Source organism: Scatophagus argus, chromosome 17 (assembly GCF_020382885.2).
Source record: "Scatophagus argus isolate fScaArg1 chromosome 17, fScaArg1.pri, whole genome shotgun sequence".
Classification (NCBI taxonomy): Eukaryota; Metazoa; Chordata; class Actinopteri; family Scatophagidae; genus Scatophagus; species Scatophagus argus.
Window position 1 is genome coordinate 12,237,240 of NC_058509.1, and position 13,219 is coordinate 12,250,458.

Below are 13,219 nucleotides of genomic sequence, written 5' to 3' on the forward strand. Positions count from 1 at the left end.
AACTCTCTTGGATTTTCATACGTTTTTGTAATTTAATTGCGTGCTTATTCGATTCACCATCACATATTTAAATTGTACGAAAAATATATTATATACACAGCGCATTACACACATTTGTTACAGAAGAGGGCTTTTACTTTGAAGTGTAACATTACCAGGAAATAACTGCGCAAGACATGTAAACAGAAGTAGCGTGAATTGAGGTAGCATTGGTTAGTAGCAACTCTTAAATATTTCACTTCTCTAATTCAGAACTATCTTTTGAATAATTGCTTCAAATGTACTTAATGGTGGTCCAATCAATTGCTTTTATTTTTCTATATTTTATGTTTTATAGCAGTAATTTCCGTTGTGTCGTGATTTTCCAAGAAACGGTCTTAATATCCTGTAGAAAAAACACTATTCAGGTGATTTTGTGCGAGTTTTATTTTCGCAATCTGCCTGCAAACTAAAACCCACACCCCCAGACCAACCAAGCACCACAAACTACTTTGCCTGTCTCTGAAGCACCAGCACCCCTGTGAGTAGCTCATATCCCGTTTCACTCCATGTTTTTCTTAGGCCCTGAGATCCTATGGGTGTCCAGGGTCTGACCACCTTTGTGGAGGGGAACAAACACTTGTTTCAAGATGTGAAGTTCAGGGACAGTCGCCTGGTCATTGATGGCTGCAGTTTGTATTTCCGCCTCTACTTTAACCACTATTTAGACCAGCAGCATGGAGGGGAATATGGTGCTTTTGCATCCCAGCTCACCCGGTTCCTCTCTGCGCTGGCAGCCTGTAATATCCAGCCATACGTGGTATTGGATGGAGGTAAGGATGATTTAGGATTGCAACGCCCTGTCAGCTCCTTTATTTTTAGGAAACTGAACTTTTATATGTTTTATATTTAACATTTCCTAGTACATTTTTATATACAAGATACAATTCAAAGAGAAGACATGATAACTATATTTCCCCCTTTCCTTATACAACAATTTTTTTTTTCATTTTAATAAGTGAAAGAATTAGATTAAAGAGAAGCAGTTTTTACATTTGTTGCAAAGTAGATCAACAATTTGCACTAATTTGTCTGCAGCTTTAACACCCTCAAACAATTACTTTCTGTCTTTTTTGTGGTTTTAAGGTGTTGACCCCAGTGACAAGAAGTTTTCCACTCTGCGTCAACGTCTGCAGTCCAAGATAAGGGAGGCAGACAGTCTTTCTCATGGCCGCAGTGGCTCTGTTCTCCCCATTCTCACAAGAGAGGTCTTCATTCAGGTCCTCATCCAGAGAGGAGTCCCACTGGTTCAGTGTCCATTTGAGGCTGATAGGGAAATTGCATGTTTGGCTCACCAGTGGAACTGCCCTGTTCTGACCAATGACAGTGACTTTTATATCTTTGACCTTCCAGGTGTGTGTGGTAACAGAATATTTCTTACTGCCCTCTAAGCTTAATCCAAACAGAGTTATAGTATCTTGCATTTTACATAACACAACAATACATATTTTTATGTACTTTGTTTTCTTATTTTAGGTGGTTACCTGCCATTCCCTTTTTTCCAGTGGAGCAGTGTTAATGGTAAAGGCTCTCACTGCTACATCTCTGCCCTGTGCTACACCACCAACAGGCTGTGTCGTTGGTTTGGGGGCATGAACCCGGAGTTGCTACCCTTATGTGCTGTCCTGATTGGTAATGACTACGGTGCTCCAAAAGATGCTGAAACACTCTTGAGTCTGTTAGATGTGAGCACGTTACGGAGAGGGGGTTTCAAGGGTAAAGGTAGCTCTCCTCGTATTGAGGGCCTCCTCCTCTGGCTGTCCACTTTTTCATGTCCTGCGGAGGCCCTAAGGGAAGTGAGTGGACTAATGGGGGAGGGAGGCAGAGGTGGCGGTCCTAGGGGCAAGAAGAGTGAGCTTAGCTCACAGCTGCTGGCAGGTATGCAGGAGTACCACATCACTCCTCAAAGCTCTTTGGCTCGCTGGTTCTCTGGAGGCAAGGCTCTTCCCGGAGGGCTGATCTCTGGGCTGCCAGAGTATCTGTCGCTGGCTGCGGCGCAGGGACAGTTAGCTCCCTTGGTGGTGAATGCTGTGGTAATGCAGAGGGTCCTGCTTATTCCACAGGTGGAGAACAGCAAGCTAGCCAGCAGCCACATCACTGCCAGAGCAATCCGCCAGGTTGTATATGGGATATTACTGCATAGGGGTCAAGATGTCCAAGCACAGGATATGAGGGTACAAGAAAACATCAGCAGGGGTACAAGAGGTGGGAGAGGGCAAGGGCGAAGGGGGCAGAGAGGTGGACAGCTTGGTGGAGGTCGGGGTCAGGGAATCGTTTTACACACACAGCAGGGTGTTAACGCAGCAATTGGTGCAGCACAGACTCAGGGCTCTAGTACCCCCTTGTGTGTAGAGGAGTATGACCGGCTGGACCTGAACCTGAGGAAAAGCCAGATAGAGGCACATCTGCCCAGAACACCCTTGTGTTTGGACAGACTTGACCAGGTAAACATGACAACAAAAATTATGTATGTTTCCATTTGCAAAAATTTTGTTTTGTCCAGGAATTTACAGTTTTTTGAAAGAACTTGTTCTTGTGTTTTATTTACATTTCACAATTTTCTGCTTTAATTTCATTTAGGCTCCTGTGGCAGCTCGTCTTGGTGTCCTGCTAGAAGTCTTGGGTGTTAAGGAGTGTGCTCTGGCTCCTGTTCCTATCCACCTGAGGCTGGCTGTAGCAGTGACAGGCTTCTGGCTGCGAGAGGCCATGCCAACACCCTCACAGCCCCAGCTCAAGGCTTTATTGCTGGTCATGGTTTATGGAGAACTGTCCAGCAACAACCAGCCCGGAGCTGCCCCGTGCCGACATGCCTGTTAGTTGTGTTGTATCTTTTGTGTTGCTCCACAAAGTAACAAAATGTATCTCAATAACAAGCCAAACAGCAATCTCTTCTGCATGACCTACACCTTGTTGCTGCTGTGTATCATCGTAGTTCCACAGCTAAACCGGGATGCAGAGCGCAATGTGTTGGCAGGCCTGGATCGACTACGTGTGAGGCCAGGTGAGAGACGGGGCTTGGATGTCGGCGCGGCTCACAGTTTCAGCCAATGGCAGGCGTGCCTCTGGAGTGCACTGTGTCTCAATCAGCTGTTGCTGCTGCCAATGCCTGAACCCCACCTATCATGGTAAGCCTTAGGGGAATGAAAAAGCAGATACAATACATTTGTCACCTAATGAGAACTATGACAGCTAATGTTTATGAATCAGTCTGTCAGTTATTTCTTTGGTAGTTCTAGTCATTCACTTACAGGTTTGGTTCATCCAAATTTCAACAAATGCTTATCATCTAGTGGTCATGCAGTTTTATTTGCAGAGGTTAACTGTCTGATACCATCCCAGTACAGTGAAGGATTATTTAATTTTATGTGTTGCTTAAAAGATGTAAATTCCATGAAAAAAAATCAAGAGCAACTTAGACATTTTTTATATAAGAATAAAATCACTTAAGATTTTTTCAAGAATTTTTCAATGTTTTAATTTTTTTCCAAATTCTTCACTTTACTGGGATGGACCTGAGGTAACAATATGTAAAAAAAAAAAAAAATCTGCAGACAGCACTGTGGGCAAGAGAAAAAATATATGTTTTGTAATTTGTTTGCCACCCTATCCCTCTGTCTCAGGTTATTTAGTGGTACATTGGTGCACGGCCTCCTCAGGCATATAAATGGGGGCAGAGCTGCTGAATCCTTCCTACCAGGGGGTTCTTCATCCAGACAACTCTACTTCTCCCTGCTGGACGCTGTGAGCAACTGCAGCTTCAAAAGCAACCCTTCTTCTTCGGCAGCAGGGAGGAGGAAGAGAGGTGGAGGGCGAGGGAGGAGAGGGAGAGGCAGAGGTGGGAGGGGAGGAGGGGGACGGGGGAGAGGGACCGAGGAGATAAACAACAGGTTTGCTCTCCTGATGAGTGAGGAAGAGTCTGATGATGGTTATTGAGGAGGTAGAGACAAATGAACAGATCAACATAAAGCACTTGGTAGTGGCCAAATGAGGGGTGACATTCCAGCGTTTTATTAAACAAACTCAGGGGCTGCTACAATTACTCGATGTCAAGTGCAATGATGTCAACAGCTAGAACTCTTAATGTTTACCAATAAATGTCAAGCTTTTATAATTCTATTGCACTATTTTAACTTTACTCACTAATACTCACCATACGTCTTAAATCATGTGGTCAACACATCAGTTTTACCAAAGCCAATGCTTGCCATATTTTAGCAGATTTCTTAGAGCTTTTATTAAAGTAATGTCACTATTATTAATGCAACAGCTTAACGCAGCAGTTTTATTCAGTTACAGCAGCAAAAGATTTAAAAAGTAAATGTACAGATGTCTTATTTTACAATCTGTTCATAATCAGAAAAAATGTTTCATGGCAGCTAGTGTCATTCTTAATGAGCAACTCATGAAATCTCGTTTTTATTTCAGCATTTGCCTCAAGAAGAATATTTATGAAATTGGTGCTTGACTTTACTTCTCTATGTATTTCAAAATATAGAAATTAAACTCATCAGCGTGTTTCCTAAATGATCACACTATTTTTTCCTCGTATCCACATATGGCTGAAAATAAAATGTTTATACATGCTCCATAAAATCAGACTGTATTGAGTCTTTTTTTTGTGGGGGGGTTTCTTAAATGAGTGAGCATCCAGCCTAACTATCCTCTCTCATTAAAAGTCAACATAAAATTGTGTACTAGCACTTTAACATACTGACCTGCAATTCTGGCCCAGCTAACATTTACAGAGAAATTTAATGGCTGGATATAGTTTAAGAACAACACCAGTTTACTGCTTAAATACACATGAATGAATATTCACACATGAATATTCTCATAAGTATATATAAGTACATACATACATACATCAGTATGCGCTGTAAGGGTATGAAAAGTCTGGCCTTGCCTTATGTAAGTCAGCTCCATAGTCAAATGCAGCACACACAACAGTCCACAAATGGCACAACTTAATATTAACTGAATTCTCCCCTTGTGCTATGAGGATGCTGATGTTGATGCAGATGAAGAAGCAGCAGATGCTGCGTGTGACTGAGAGTCTATGAGGTCCATGTCTTCGTCTTCGTTGACTCCACACGTGTCGACCACGCAGATCAGGCAGCTGCTGACGGGAAACGCTCGCACTTTACTGCAGGTCACCCACCTAAATGCACAGAAGAAACAGACCCAAACTTTCAGTAATTTTGGCATAATTAGACTCGGGGTTTAAGCATCATTTTGTGAAAAACTGCAACTCAAATGGTGTATGCAAGTGTCTTTATCAGTAGGTCTTTACTAGTGAAACAGGTACCATTTCATCTAATAATCAAACAAACAATGAATGAATTTAAACAGACTATACTTTAAATAGGACTTATCTCATCTGACCAACCACTCAGAGTGCACAACACAAGCCAGCATTCATGCATTCACACACACATTCACAGACTGGTGGCAGAGGATACCATACAAGGTGCTGCCTGCTCATCAGGAGCGATAACCATTCACACACACACGGATGAAAAATATGTCAGGAGTAATTCTGCTGGGGGGGGCATCAGCGGCAAGGGATTACAGGACAGTCTGCTCTACGCCCTGAACCACAGCTGCCCATTGAGTGAAAAATTAGTGACTCAAAAATGACCAGACAAAAGTGAATCAAAATCATTTGTGGCAAACTTTAAAATGCATTATCAGTGACAGGAACATTTCCAATGTCTGTTAGTTAGTTTTATTATTATGATATTCAGTTAATACACCAACCTGTCCGTATCAGTGTGGTACTCTAGGACGTGTCCAAGCCGTCCCACACCTTGGAACCCTGCCAGCACATAGATAACTTCACCGACCGCTGCGCACTTCACCGTTACGCCTCGCCATGGCATCGCTGTAGCAGCACGCCACTCATTGCTGGCAATGTCATAGTACTCCACCGAGTCCAGTCCACCTGGAAAATAAACACACGCAAACAAGCTGCTATGCTCACTCGTGTTATTACAGCACTATTCATTCTTCATCATTGTAGTGGTTATAGTAATATCTAGTTTTTGTACCAATTGCCCCCTGCCCTCCAACAGCATAGATCCTGTTGTTGACCACCACCAGCCCATGGTTCTTCCTGGCCTCTCTCATCCCACATAACTCCCTCCATCTGACGGCAGAAAGATGGAGAGTATTACAGGAAAAAAACAGATAATTTTTGTCCAGTAAAAAAAAAAACAAAAAAACAAAACCAGTTTTGACATTTTTGTTGATAAAGATCTCCCTGCCCGTCTGAGATCTAATAAATGTCTTTCAAAAACCCACTAGATCAAATGAAAACAATCGCTATTGTCAAACTGAAAACGAGGCAATTTCTCCTGTTTCATGAGATGTTTAGGGGATACTGCTTTTTTTTTTTTTTTTTAAACCAAACTTTCTTTCTCCTCATCTCATTTAATTATTAATCAATAAAAACTAAACAAGCCAATCGCAAAAAGGTCTCACATTATCCTTCGGGTTTTACAGTTCTGAGATGAATTTTTATGTTACTCACTGTTGCGTGTTGGGATCGTAAACTTCACAGTTGTTGAGGACCCTGCCGGACACATTGTTGCCCACCGTTCCTCCGCAGACGTAGATGAGCCCGTTGGCCTCCACTGAGCCGTGGCTGCAGCGGGCCATCAGCATGCTGGTTTTTACCTGCCACGACTCTGTTCTTGTGTTGTAGCATTCGAAGAGGTTGAGGGCAGAGCTGCCTGCAGACATGCACGTACGGCACATAATAGCATCATTAAATGCTTTCTTTCCTCAATGAGGGATCAACAGTGTTATTTTGTAAATGGAACATAATGGAAGTATAAACCACAACAAGCTCCAAATTTAATTTAACAATCCCATACAAGCACTCCAGTATCACCAATGCACATAAACCTCCCCGATCCCAGGTCCCTCCCTTCTGCCCCCATGCTCACCCACTTCTGATCCCCCGGATGTGTAGATCTTGCCCTGGGCGGCGCAGGCTGCCAGGCTGTCGCGAGGTGTGGGTGGACCCAGCTTGGAGTACCAGCTGTCTTTCAGGACATTGTAGCAGTCCATTCGCTTGATGGGGAAGAGCTGTGAGCCACCCAGGATGTAGACCACATTGTCCCAGAAGATGGCTGTGGCATCTCGCCGCTTCTCAAAGGGACAACGGATGTCTGTCCAGCTGGAGTCCTGTATGGGAAGCCAGGCTGTCATTTAAATACTGGAAAATATGATTTCAGTAGACTTAATTGGACAAACCTAAAGGTATAATGTTTGTTTCTGCAATGCCTGATTGGATTAATATGAACTGTTCTGTTGAACTTTCACACTCAGTACCTTAGGGTTGAAGTAACGGCAGGACTGAGGCTGGGAGCCTCCAAACAGAGCAATGCGGTAGTCGTGCTTCTTGCGTCGTGGTCGGCTGCTCTCTCCCAGATCCTCTCGATCCTCCAGGGACAGCAGGTGGTAGCGCATCCCACCTGGGATGAAAGCCCAGGCAGTTTTATTTTTGTTTTGTGTGTGTGTATGTGTATGCTCCTCATTATACCAACCTGTTTTACGTTCCTTCAGATGAATACAATAGGTATTCTGTGTGTTTATGCTCATTTTTAAATTATGGTTAGTGTGTATGTGTTTTTCTGTTTCCTCTGACTCACTGATGACCATCTTGAGGCACTGTGGATTGTCCTGGATGAGGGGCTCAGCCTGCACTGTCTTGGAGAGGAATGTTTTGGAGACCAGAGGAAAGCGAACGCACCCCAACACCTCCACAATGTACTGCTGTCTGTTACACACATCGTACTTCAGCCAGCGCACTGCTGCATCATAAATCTAAACACAAATGCAACAACAAAACATGCAAGAACATATGTGTTTTAACTTATTATAATTTGCACATTTAACTTCACAAAAAACTGCAGAATTGTACATCTGAGAATTTAGGCATCCAATGAAATTCCGGTCAAATGATGTATACATGTGTACCTGGGCCTCAGCACGGACAGTGAGTTTGTCCTGGTGCAGCAGATGTGTGAGCTGTGTGACGTCCAGTTGCAGGAACTCGTCCAGTTTGTAGACTTCAGTGAAGTGGAGCTGGAAGAAGTCCTCTGCTGCTGCCTTCAGCTCGGGACAGTCCATACAGTCTGCCAGGGTGGAAATACCTGCAGGAGGACGGGCCAAGGATCAGTCTAATGAATTCGGCAGGCCTGACCTAAATATGTGTGGGGAAAAAATGACTTTAATTTTTAAATAAGCAAAGATGCTCTTAATTTTACATACCAGACTCTTATCTAGCCAAAAAAATGTAAACAGGCAAATGTACTGGTTAAACTCACTCAGCTGGAATTGTTTGTCCCTTGTTGTTTAATAACTGATGCTGGTTGTTAAATAAAGTAAGGGTCAAAAAGCAAAATTATGGGGTAAAGGTACATAAAATGAGGCTTAACCTTAACTGATTCTTACCAAGGCAGTTTGTTGCATCAATTTGTCCTTTGAGGAACTCCACACACATCTTCTTCACAGGCTCAATCTGGTACTGGTTGGCTGCATCGAGCAATGATTGGACATTACTGCTGTTCACTGAAATCCTGGTGCACGCGCATACACACAAACATGTATCATCAATCAGCTGTTTCTGGGATGAAAACAACAGAGCAGGATTTTCTAATCTTCTTTAAAATGTAGCTGCTTTTCTCAGAAATTATGATAAGGATCAGCAGGCCACAGTTTTATATGTAGGTTTGAAGTCGGATTGTGAGTCTCAAAATGAGGATTCTTACCGAGCTGTGTAGATAAATTCAATCAAGAGCTCAATGATTTCAGGCTCAGCACTCCTGAGCTCCACCTCATGGGACATCGACTCCATCATTCTCGCTGGAGGTGAGGAAAGAGCTTTGGACTTCACAGAAAATAGACCCATACTAACAATAGATGGCAGAATTAAATATTTTCCCTGCTATGCTTGGTGACAGTTTAGCAGTCAAAACTATCCATTATAATTTTGGTGTATTTGCCATAATTAGGACAAGATACAACAGCGGTTATCTCCCAAAGGATAATGTTGCATTAGAAAAGACAGCATACAAAATATCAAGAATGTCTGTCCTGTCCATGATTATGCTGTTTTGTGTTCACACTTACTGGTGAACATGAGGCTGAAGAAGTGACTGGCAGCAGCCAACACAACTCTGTGGGCAGGAAAGTGTTTCCCTTGAACCACCAGGGTCACATCACAGAGCGTACCCTGAAGAAAACACACGCACATTTAAACAGTATCAGGATGAAGAAGAGCACATACACAGAGCAAACTCCTTATGCGTCCTGTTTTCTATTTTCCCTCACACACACACCTGTTTCCTCAGGTTGTTCATCACTCCCATGATGCTAGATAGTTGTCTATACTCCTCTTTGCTGGCACACTTCCTCTCGCTCTTCTTCTTGGAGCCTGACGCCTTCTCTGGAGAGGCCACCCCAGTCATATCAGCCAGATTAATGTAAGAAATGTAAGAAAAACACTTTCAGCACCACTGCCAGCAGTGTGCAGCTCCAGTCTCTTTGTTGTCGCTCAGCTACTGACTGTACACTCGCTATCTGCAGCCAGCAGTTTGCAGTGATTTTACGAAATAAAAAGCCGCCACTTTGACGGCAGCTTCTCCTTGAAAACTCGTAGAGAGAAGAACAAATAGACAGACTTGATGTCGAGTGTTGAAATAATAATTAAATTGACTGACGTGGTATATCATTCAAGCTACAACTCAGGTTTTAGCTCGGGTTATGATTTTCTTCTACTTCTACGGTTTCAGTTTTGCTTGAATATACTCACGTCCGCCCTCTACCGAGAGAGCGACAAACTTACACATTGACCCGCAGAACTTGTGTAGCCCGTTTATCCTTTAAAATAGTTTGTAAGGAAGTAGGTTTTGGTATTCAGAGCAAAAACGTTGCAGTAGTATCCCTTGGAATTTCAGATGTAATTATACGTATAGCTAGAGAACTGATACAACTAATGGCAGCGTGTTGATTGCTTCGCTGCAGCAGCTCACCTGTATAGGCGCACCTGTCTGTCACGCTCAGATCTGCACTCCAGAAAACATAACCAGGAAGAAAAGTTTTTCAGGAGTCTCATGACAATGACGCAATGTGGTATTCGGACTGCGGATGCATTGTCTAGGATAACTGACCCGAAAACAAATTAACAGCGTGGACCCCAGCGGCAGAAATGCTCCGTTTTCTCTGCTGTTGCTGCTTCTCAGGGGGAAACTCCGACGACGAGGTATGCGCTGAGTTTTATGTAAATGATGATGAGATTATAAAGTGCCTTCATTCGAGTTCAGACGAGAAACTTGATCACTGCTTTGCTTTATTGAATTAAGCCATTACTACTATCTTAATTGAATGTAAGAACGGTGATGAGTATAGGCTACACCCATTTAGAAAGCTTTAATGTGTTTGAATCGTGAAAGAAGTTCACATGTCAGAATTCTCACAAGGTGTCTCAGACGACAAAGAATTCAACTCAATAACTGTTTGTGTCACAGTTTTCAAATTGATACAACGGAACCTTGCAGTATAACAAGATCTCCATAGTGTGCAGTGCGGACCAGTTGTGAAACAGAAATACACAACACGGTGCATTGATTTTATGACAAAGTAGTCACATGCATCCAGGTTTCATTCAAGCCTTATTAGTGCTTTATATCTCTTTCTGAAAATTTATATGTGTATATGAAGGTTCTATATAAAGAAAATTGCTCTTTCAGAGGCAGCCTCTCCTGCAGCCCAGACCATCTGACCTGACCGAAGCTGAATCAGCCAGGCTGACCCGGCCAGCACACAGCGGTACAACATTTCTCTAAACGTTTATGTCTCTGTCTTTCAAAACTGTACGCTCCCAATGCATACGGTTGTAGATTATATGAGTTACTGGTGTTCTTTTTGGTGTGTCTTTTGTGGGAACCAGAGACACAGAGCGTGAAGCGCATTGGCAGGCTGGTGATGAGGAGAGTGTGTGTGTCAGAGTTGGACAAGAGGTTTTCTGACATGGCCGAGACCTTCAATGAACAACAGGAACGCTATGAGGGCATGGTCCGACACATCAGAAATGTGCAACAGACTTACGACTGTAACCACAGTGATACCCTGGCTTTAGCCGAATGTGTGAGCAGGATCAGAGATGAGCACGGTGAGTGACACAGTCAGAGCTCAGTACAGGCAATGTGAAGGCAGCCTCAATTTTCTGTTTCCTTTGTTTCTCTGTTTTGATCTCCTTCTGTCTCTGCTTCCAGAGGCCAAGTACAGGGTCTCCCTTATGATAAAGGGCTATGATTTCTCCCTCAATGTCGTTCCTGTGGGATCAACGGAGGAAAGGGAGGAGGAACCACTGCCTCCAGATCTGCAGTTGGCTCGGGATGAACTGAAGGGTACTAGTGAGAGTGCCAAGGCCACCATCTCGAAGGGTACCAAACTTCAAGAGTTGATAGGCTGGCTGCTCCGTAGCGGGGATCAAATGGCTGAGCAAGTGAAGGGGGCCGCATCAACTTACCAGGAGTTTGGAAGACTAACTGAGAACCTGGAGGAGAACATGAAGGAAGCAAGAAGGGCAAAGGAGTTGTCACTGGGATACAAACAACAAGCTTGCGAAGTCCTCACTGAGGTTGCACAGATAGCAGGAGCTCATCTGTAGTTCATGCACATTTTAAATACTTTAATTGAGCCCAGCAGTTACAATACAGGCAGGATTCTAATATTTACAGAAGTCATACACACTTTTTGACAACTATGAGTGTAGGAAGGACTGCTAACCTAGTAACAGTCAGTTTGTGAATGTGCGCAACTCTGCCAAATATTAGTAACCTACATTTATATCCTTGCATTTGCAGCAACATTAGGAGTGTTAGAAAAGTACACATGAACGTCATGCATGTATTGAAATGTACCGAGTATACACTCTGCTTTGCAGGCCATTACAGCTTATTGTATTACGTTTGCTGCAAGAACACCAAGACGTTATTTTGCTATTTTTCGCCTTTCGTTCACATTTTAACGACTCACTCTAACACTTAAAAGACAGTACAGTATGTTGCCTGTGTAAAGACTTTCAGTATTTACTTTGATGGGTGTGATTTTCCTAGCTAACATTAGGGGGCACTGCACACTCACTTTACTGTTTTAACAGTTCTTCATATCTTTCAGTTTTAGAAAGTTTTTCAGAAATTGCACTGCATAAATAAATAAATTCTTTAATCCCAGAGTCAGGTATCAGAATATTAAATGCATTACTATTTTTTAAAATTCTGTCCATTTTGCAAAACTCCTCCGCGAGGAAAGATTGTATAAAGTAAGACAGTATTCTGGTTGTGAACTGCAACGGATAATATTCTATTATGTGACAAACAACAGGACAGGACAAGACAACATTTCCTATAGCATTAATAGGAAGTGGGCCAGAGATTTGTTGTGATTGTGGGTGTGTTGTTTTATAATTGTAATATTCATTGGAAGCAGATTTGCTGCTTATTATCTACAAGGGTTTATCAACTGATTAAAATCTGCAGCTTTCCGTCTGCTTTTAATGTGAAAGCAAACAAACACATGGTCATATGCCATTGTGATAATTAATTTTGGAGAATCTATTGTGCCAGAGGTCATTGTCAAGTGTAGTGCATTATTTATCTGAGGGAGACAGTTTTACAGTACTGCTTTCGCCTCAAGCTTTACAGATAAATTTGTAATGAAATACTCTGACTGTGGTGGGTAAAACCTGAAAACCAGCTGCTCATTTTCAAATGAAAAAGTCTGGGAAATCAAGCGAGTAAATTGAGTTAAAATTTCATAAAATAAAAAAGTAACTGTAGCTGTTTAAAAGAGGCAACCTATATTAATTATGTCCTTGATTAGATCCCGTTTAAGTGCGACAAAATAGTTAAAATATTGATAATAACTTGTTATATTCATAATTAAAATGTGAATACATAAATCAAACGGAGGGAAATATTGACTAAACAACATTCAAAAGGCAATTTATATCCTGTAGTATAATCAATTATTCAGTGCAATGCAATCATATTTCAAATGTCAGTTAATTATTTATTTATGTGATTCGTTTAAAGTGGTAGATCTGGTAGATCACGCTTCTGTCAAAGAGCGGGTGACTGACAGCGACAACCTACCATGACCGTGGAAA

General features: G+C 42.4%; 3 protein-coding genes across 4 annotated transcripts; 2 read left to right on the plus strand and 1 right to left on the minus strand.

The window, feature by feature from the left end:
• The first annotated feature begins 61 nt into the window (after positions 1-61).
• aste1b (asteroid homolog 1b) lies at positions 62-4,632 on the plus strand. Its single transcript, XM_046418191.1, has 7 exons — positions 62-212; positions 562-812; positions 1,126-1,392; positions 1,516-2,483; positions 2,620-2,851; positions 2,972-3,164; positions 3,660-4,632. The coding sequence occupies exons 2-7, from the start codon at positions 575-577 to the stop codon at positions 3,970-3,972; spliced, it is 2,211 nt and encodes a 736-aa protein (XP_046274147.1). The 5' UTR covers positions 62-212; positions 562-574; the 3' UTR covers positions 3,973-4,632.
• On the minus strand, positions 4,420-10,207 carry klhl7 (kelch-like family member 7). 2 transcript variants are annotated; one of them, XM_046418193.1, is made up of 13 exons: positions 10,080-10,207; positions 9,387-9,493; positions 9,178-9,280; positions 8,817-8,910; positions 8,500-8,624; positions 8,023-8,198; positions 7,695-7,869; positions 7,375-7,517; positions 6,987-7,227; positions 6,569-6,770; positions 6,087-6,184; positions 5,797-5,980; positions 4,420-5,197 (listed from the first exon to the last, which is right to left on the minus strand). In XM_046418193.1, the coding sequence occupies exons 2-13, from the start codon at positions 9,414-9,416 to the stop codon at positions 5,032-5,034; spliced, it is 1,737 nt and encodes a 578-aa protein (XP_046274149.1). In that variant the 5' UTR covers positions 9,417-9,493; positions 10,080-10,207; the 3' UTR covers positions 4,420-5,031. The 2 variants fall into 2 exon arrangements, with proteins under 2 accessions (XP_046274149.1, XP_046274148.1); XM_046418192.1 differs by lacking the exon at positions 10,080-10,207 and having other exon boundaries at positions 9,387-9,842.
• Positions 9,474-12,286, plus strand: si:ch73-345f18.3. Its single transcript, XM_046418197.1, has 5 exons — positions 9,474-9,530; positions 10,208-10,309; positions 10,797-10,875; positions 10,997-11,218; positions 11,322-12,286. Exons 2-5 carry the CDS (start codon positions 10,256-10,258, stop codon positions 11,717-11,719), a joined length of 753 nt encoding a protein of 250 aa, XP_046274153.1. The 5' UTR covers positions 9,474-9,530; positions 10,208-10,255; the 3' UTR covers positions 11,720-12,286.
• The last annotated feature ends 933 nt before the right edge of the window (positions 12,287-13,219 follow it).

Bases quoted from the DNA above. Each gene is read 5' to 3' on its own strand.
- aste1b (XM_046418191.1), top strand. From the start codon at position 575: ATGGGTGTCCAGGGTCTGACCACCTTTGTGGAGGGGAACAAACACTTG. The intron at 2,484-2,619 runs GTAAACATGACA...AATTTCATTTAG, and splicing joins GTTTGGACAGACTTGACCAG to GCTCCTGTGGCAGCTCGTCT. The intron at 2,852-2,971 runs GTTAGTTGTGTT...GTATCATCGTAG, and splicing joins TGCCCCGTGCCGACATGCCT to TTCCACAGCTAAACCGGGAT.
- klhl7 (XM_046418192.1), bottom strand. From the start codon at position 9,515: ATGACTGGGGTGGCCTCTCCAGAGAAGGCGTCAGGCTCCAAGAAGAAG. The intron at 8,199-8,499 runs GTAAGAATCAGT...GTCCTCCTGCAG, and splicing joins TGATGCAACAAACTGCCTTG to GTATTTCCACCCTGGCAGAC. The intron at 6,185-6,568 runs GTGAGTAACATA...TTCTGCCGTCAG, and splicing joins TACGATCCCAACACGCAACA to ATGGAGGGAGTTATGTGGGA.
- si:ch73-345f18.3 (XM_046418197.1), top strand. From the start codon at position 10,256: ATGCTCCGTTTTCTCTGCTGTTGCTGCTTCTCAGGGGGAAACTCCGAC. The intron at 10,310-10,796 runs GTATGCGCTGAG...TTGCTCTTTCAG, and splicing joins GGGGAAACTCCGACGACGAG to AGGCAGCCTCTCCTGCAGCC. The intron at 10,876-10,996 runs GTACAACATTTC...TGTGGGAACCAG, and splicing joins GACCCGGCCAGCACACAGCG to AGACACAGAGCGTGAAGCGC.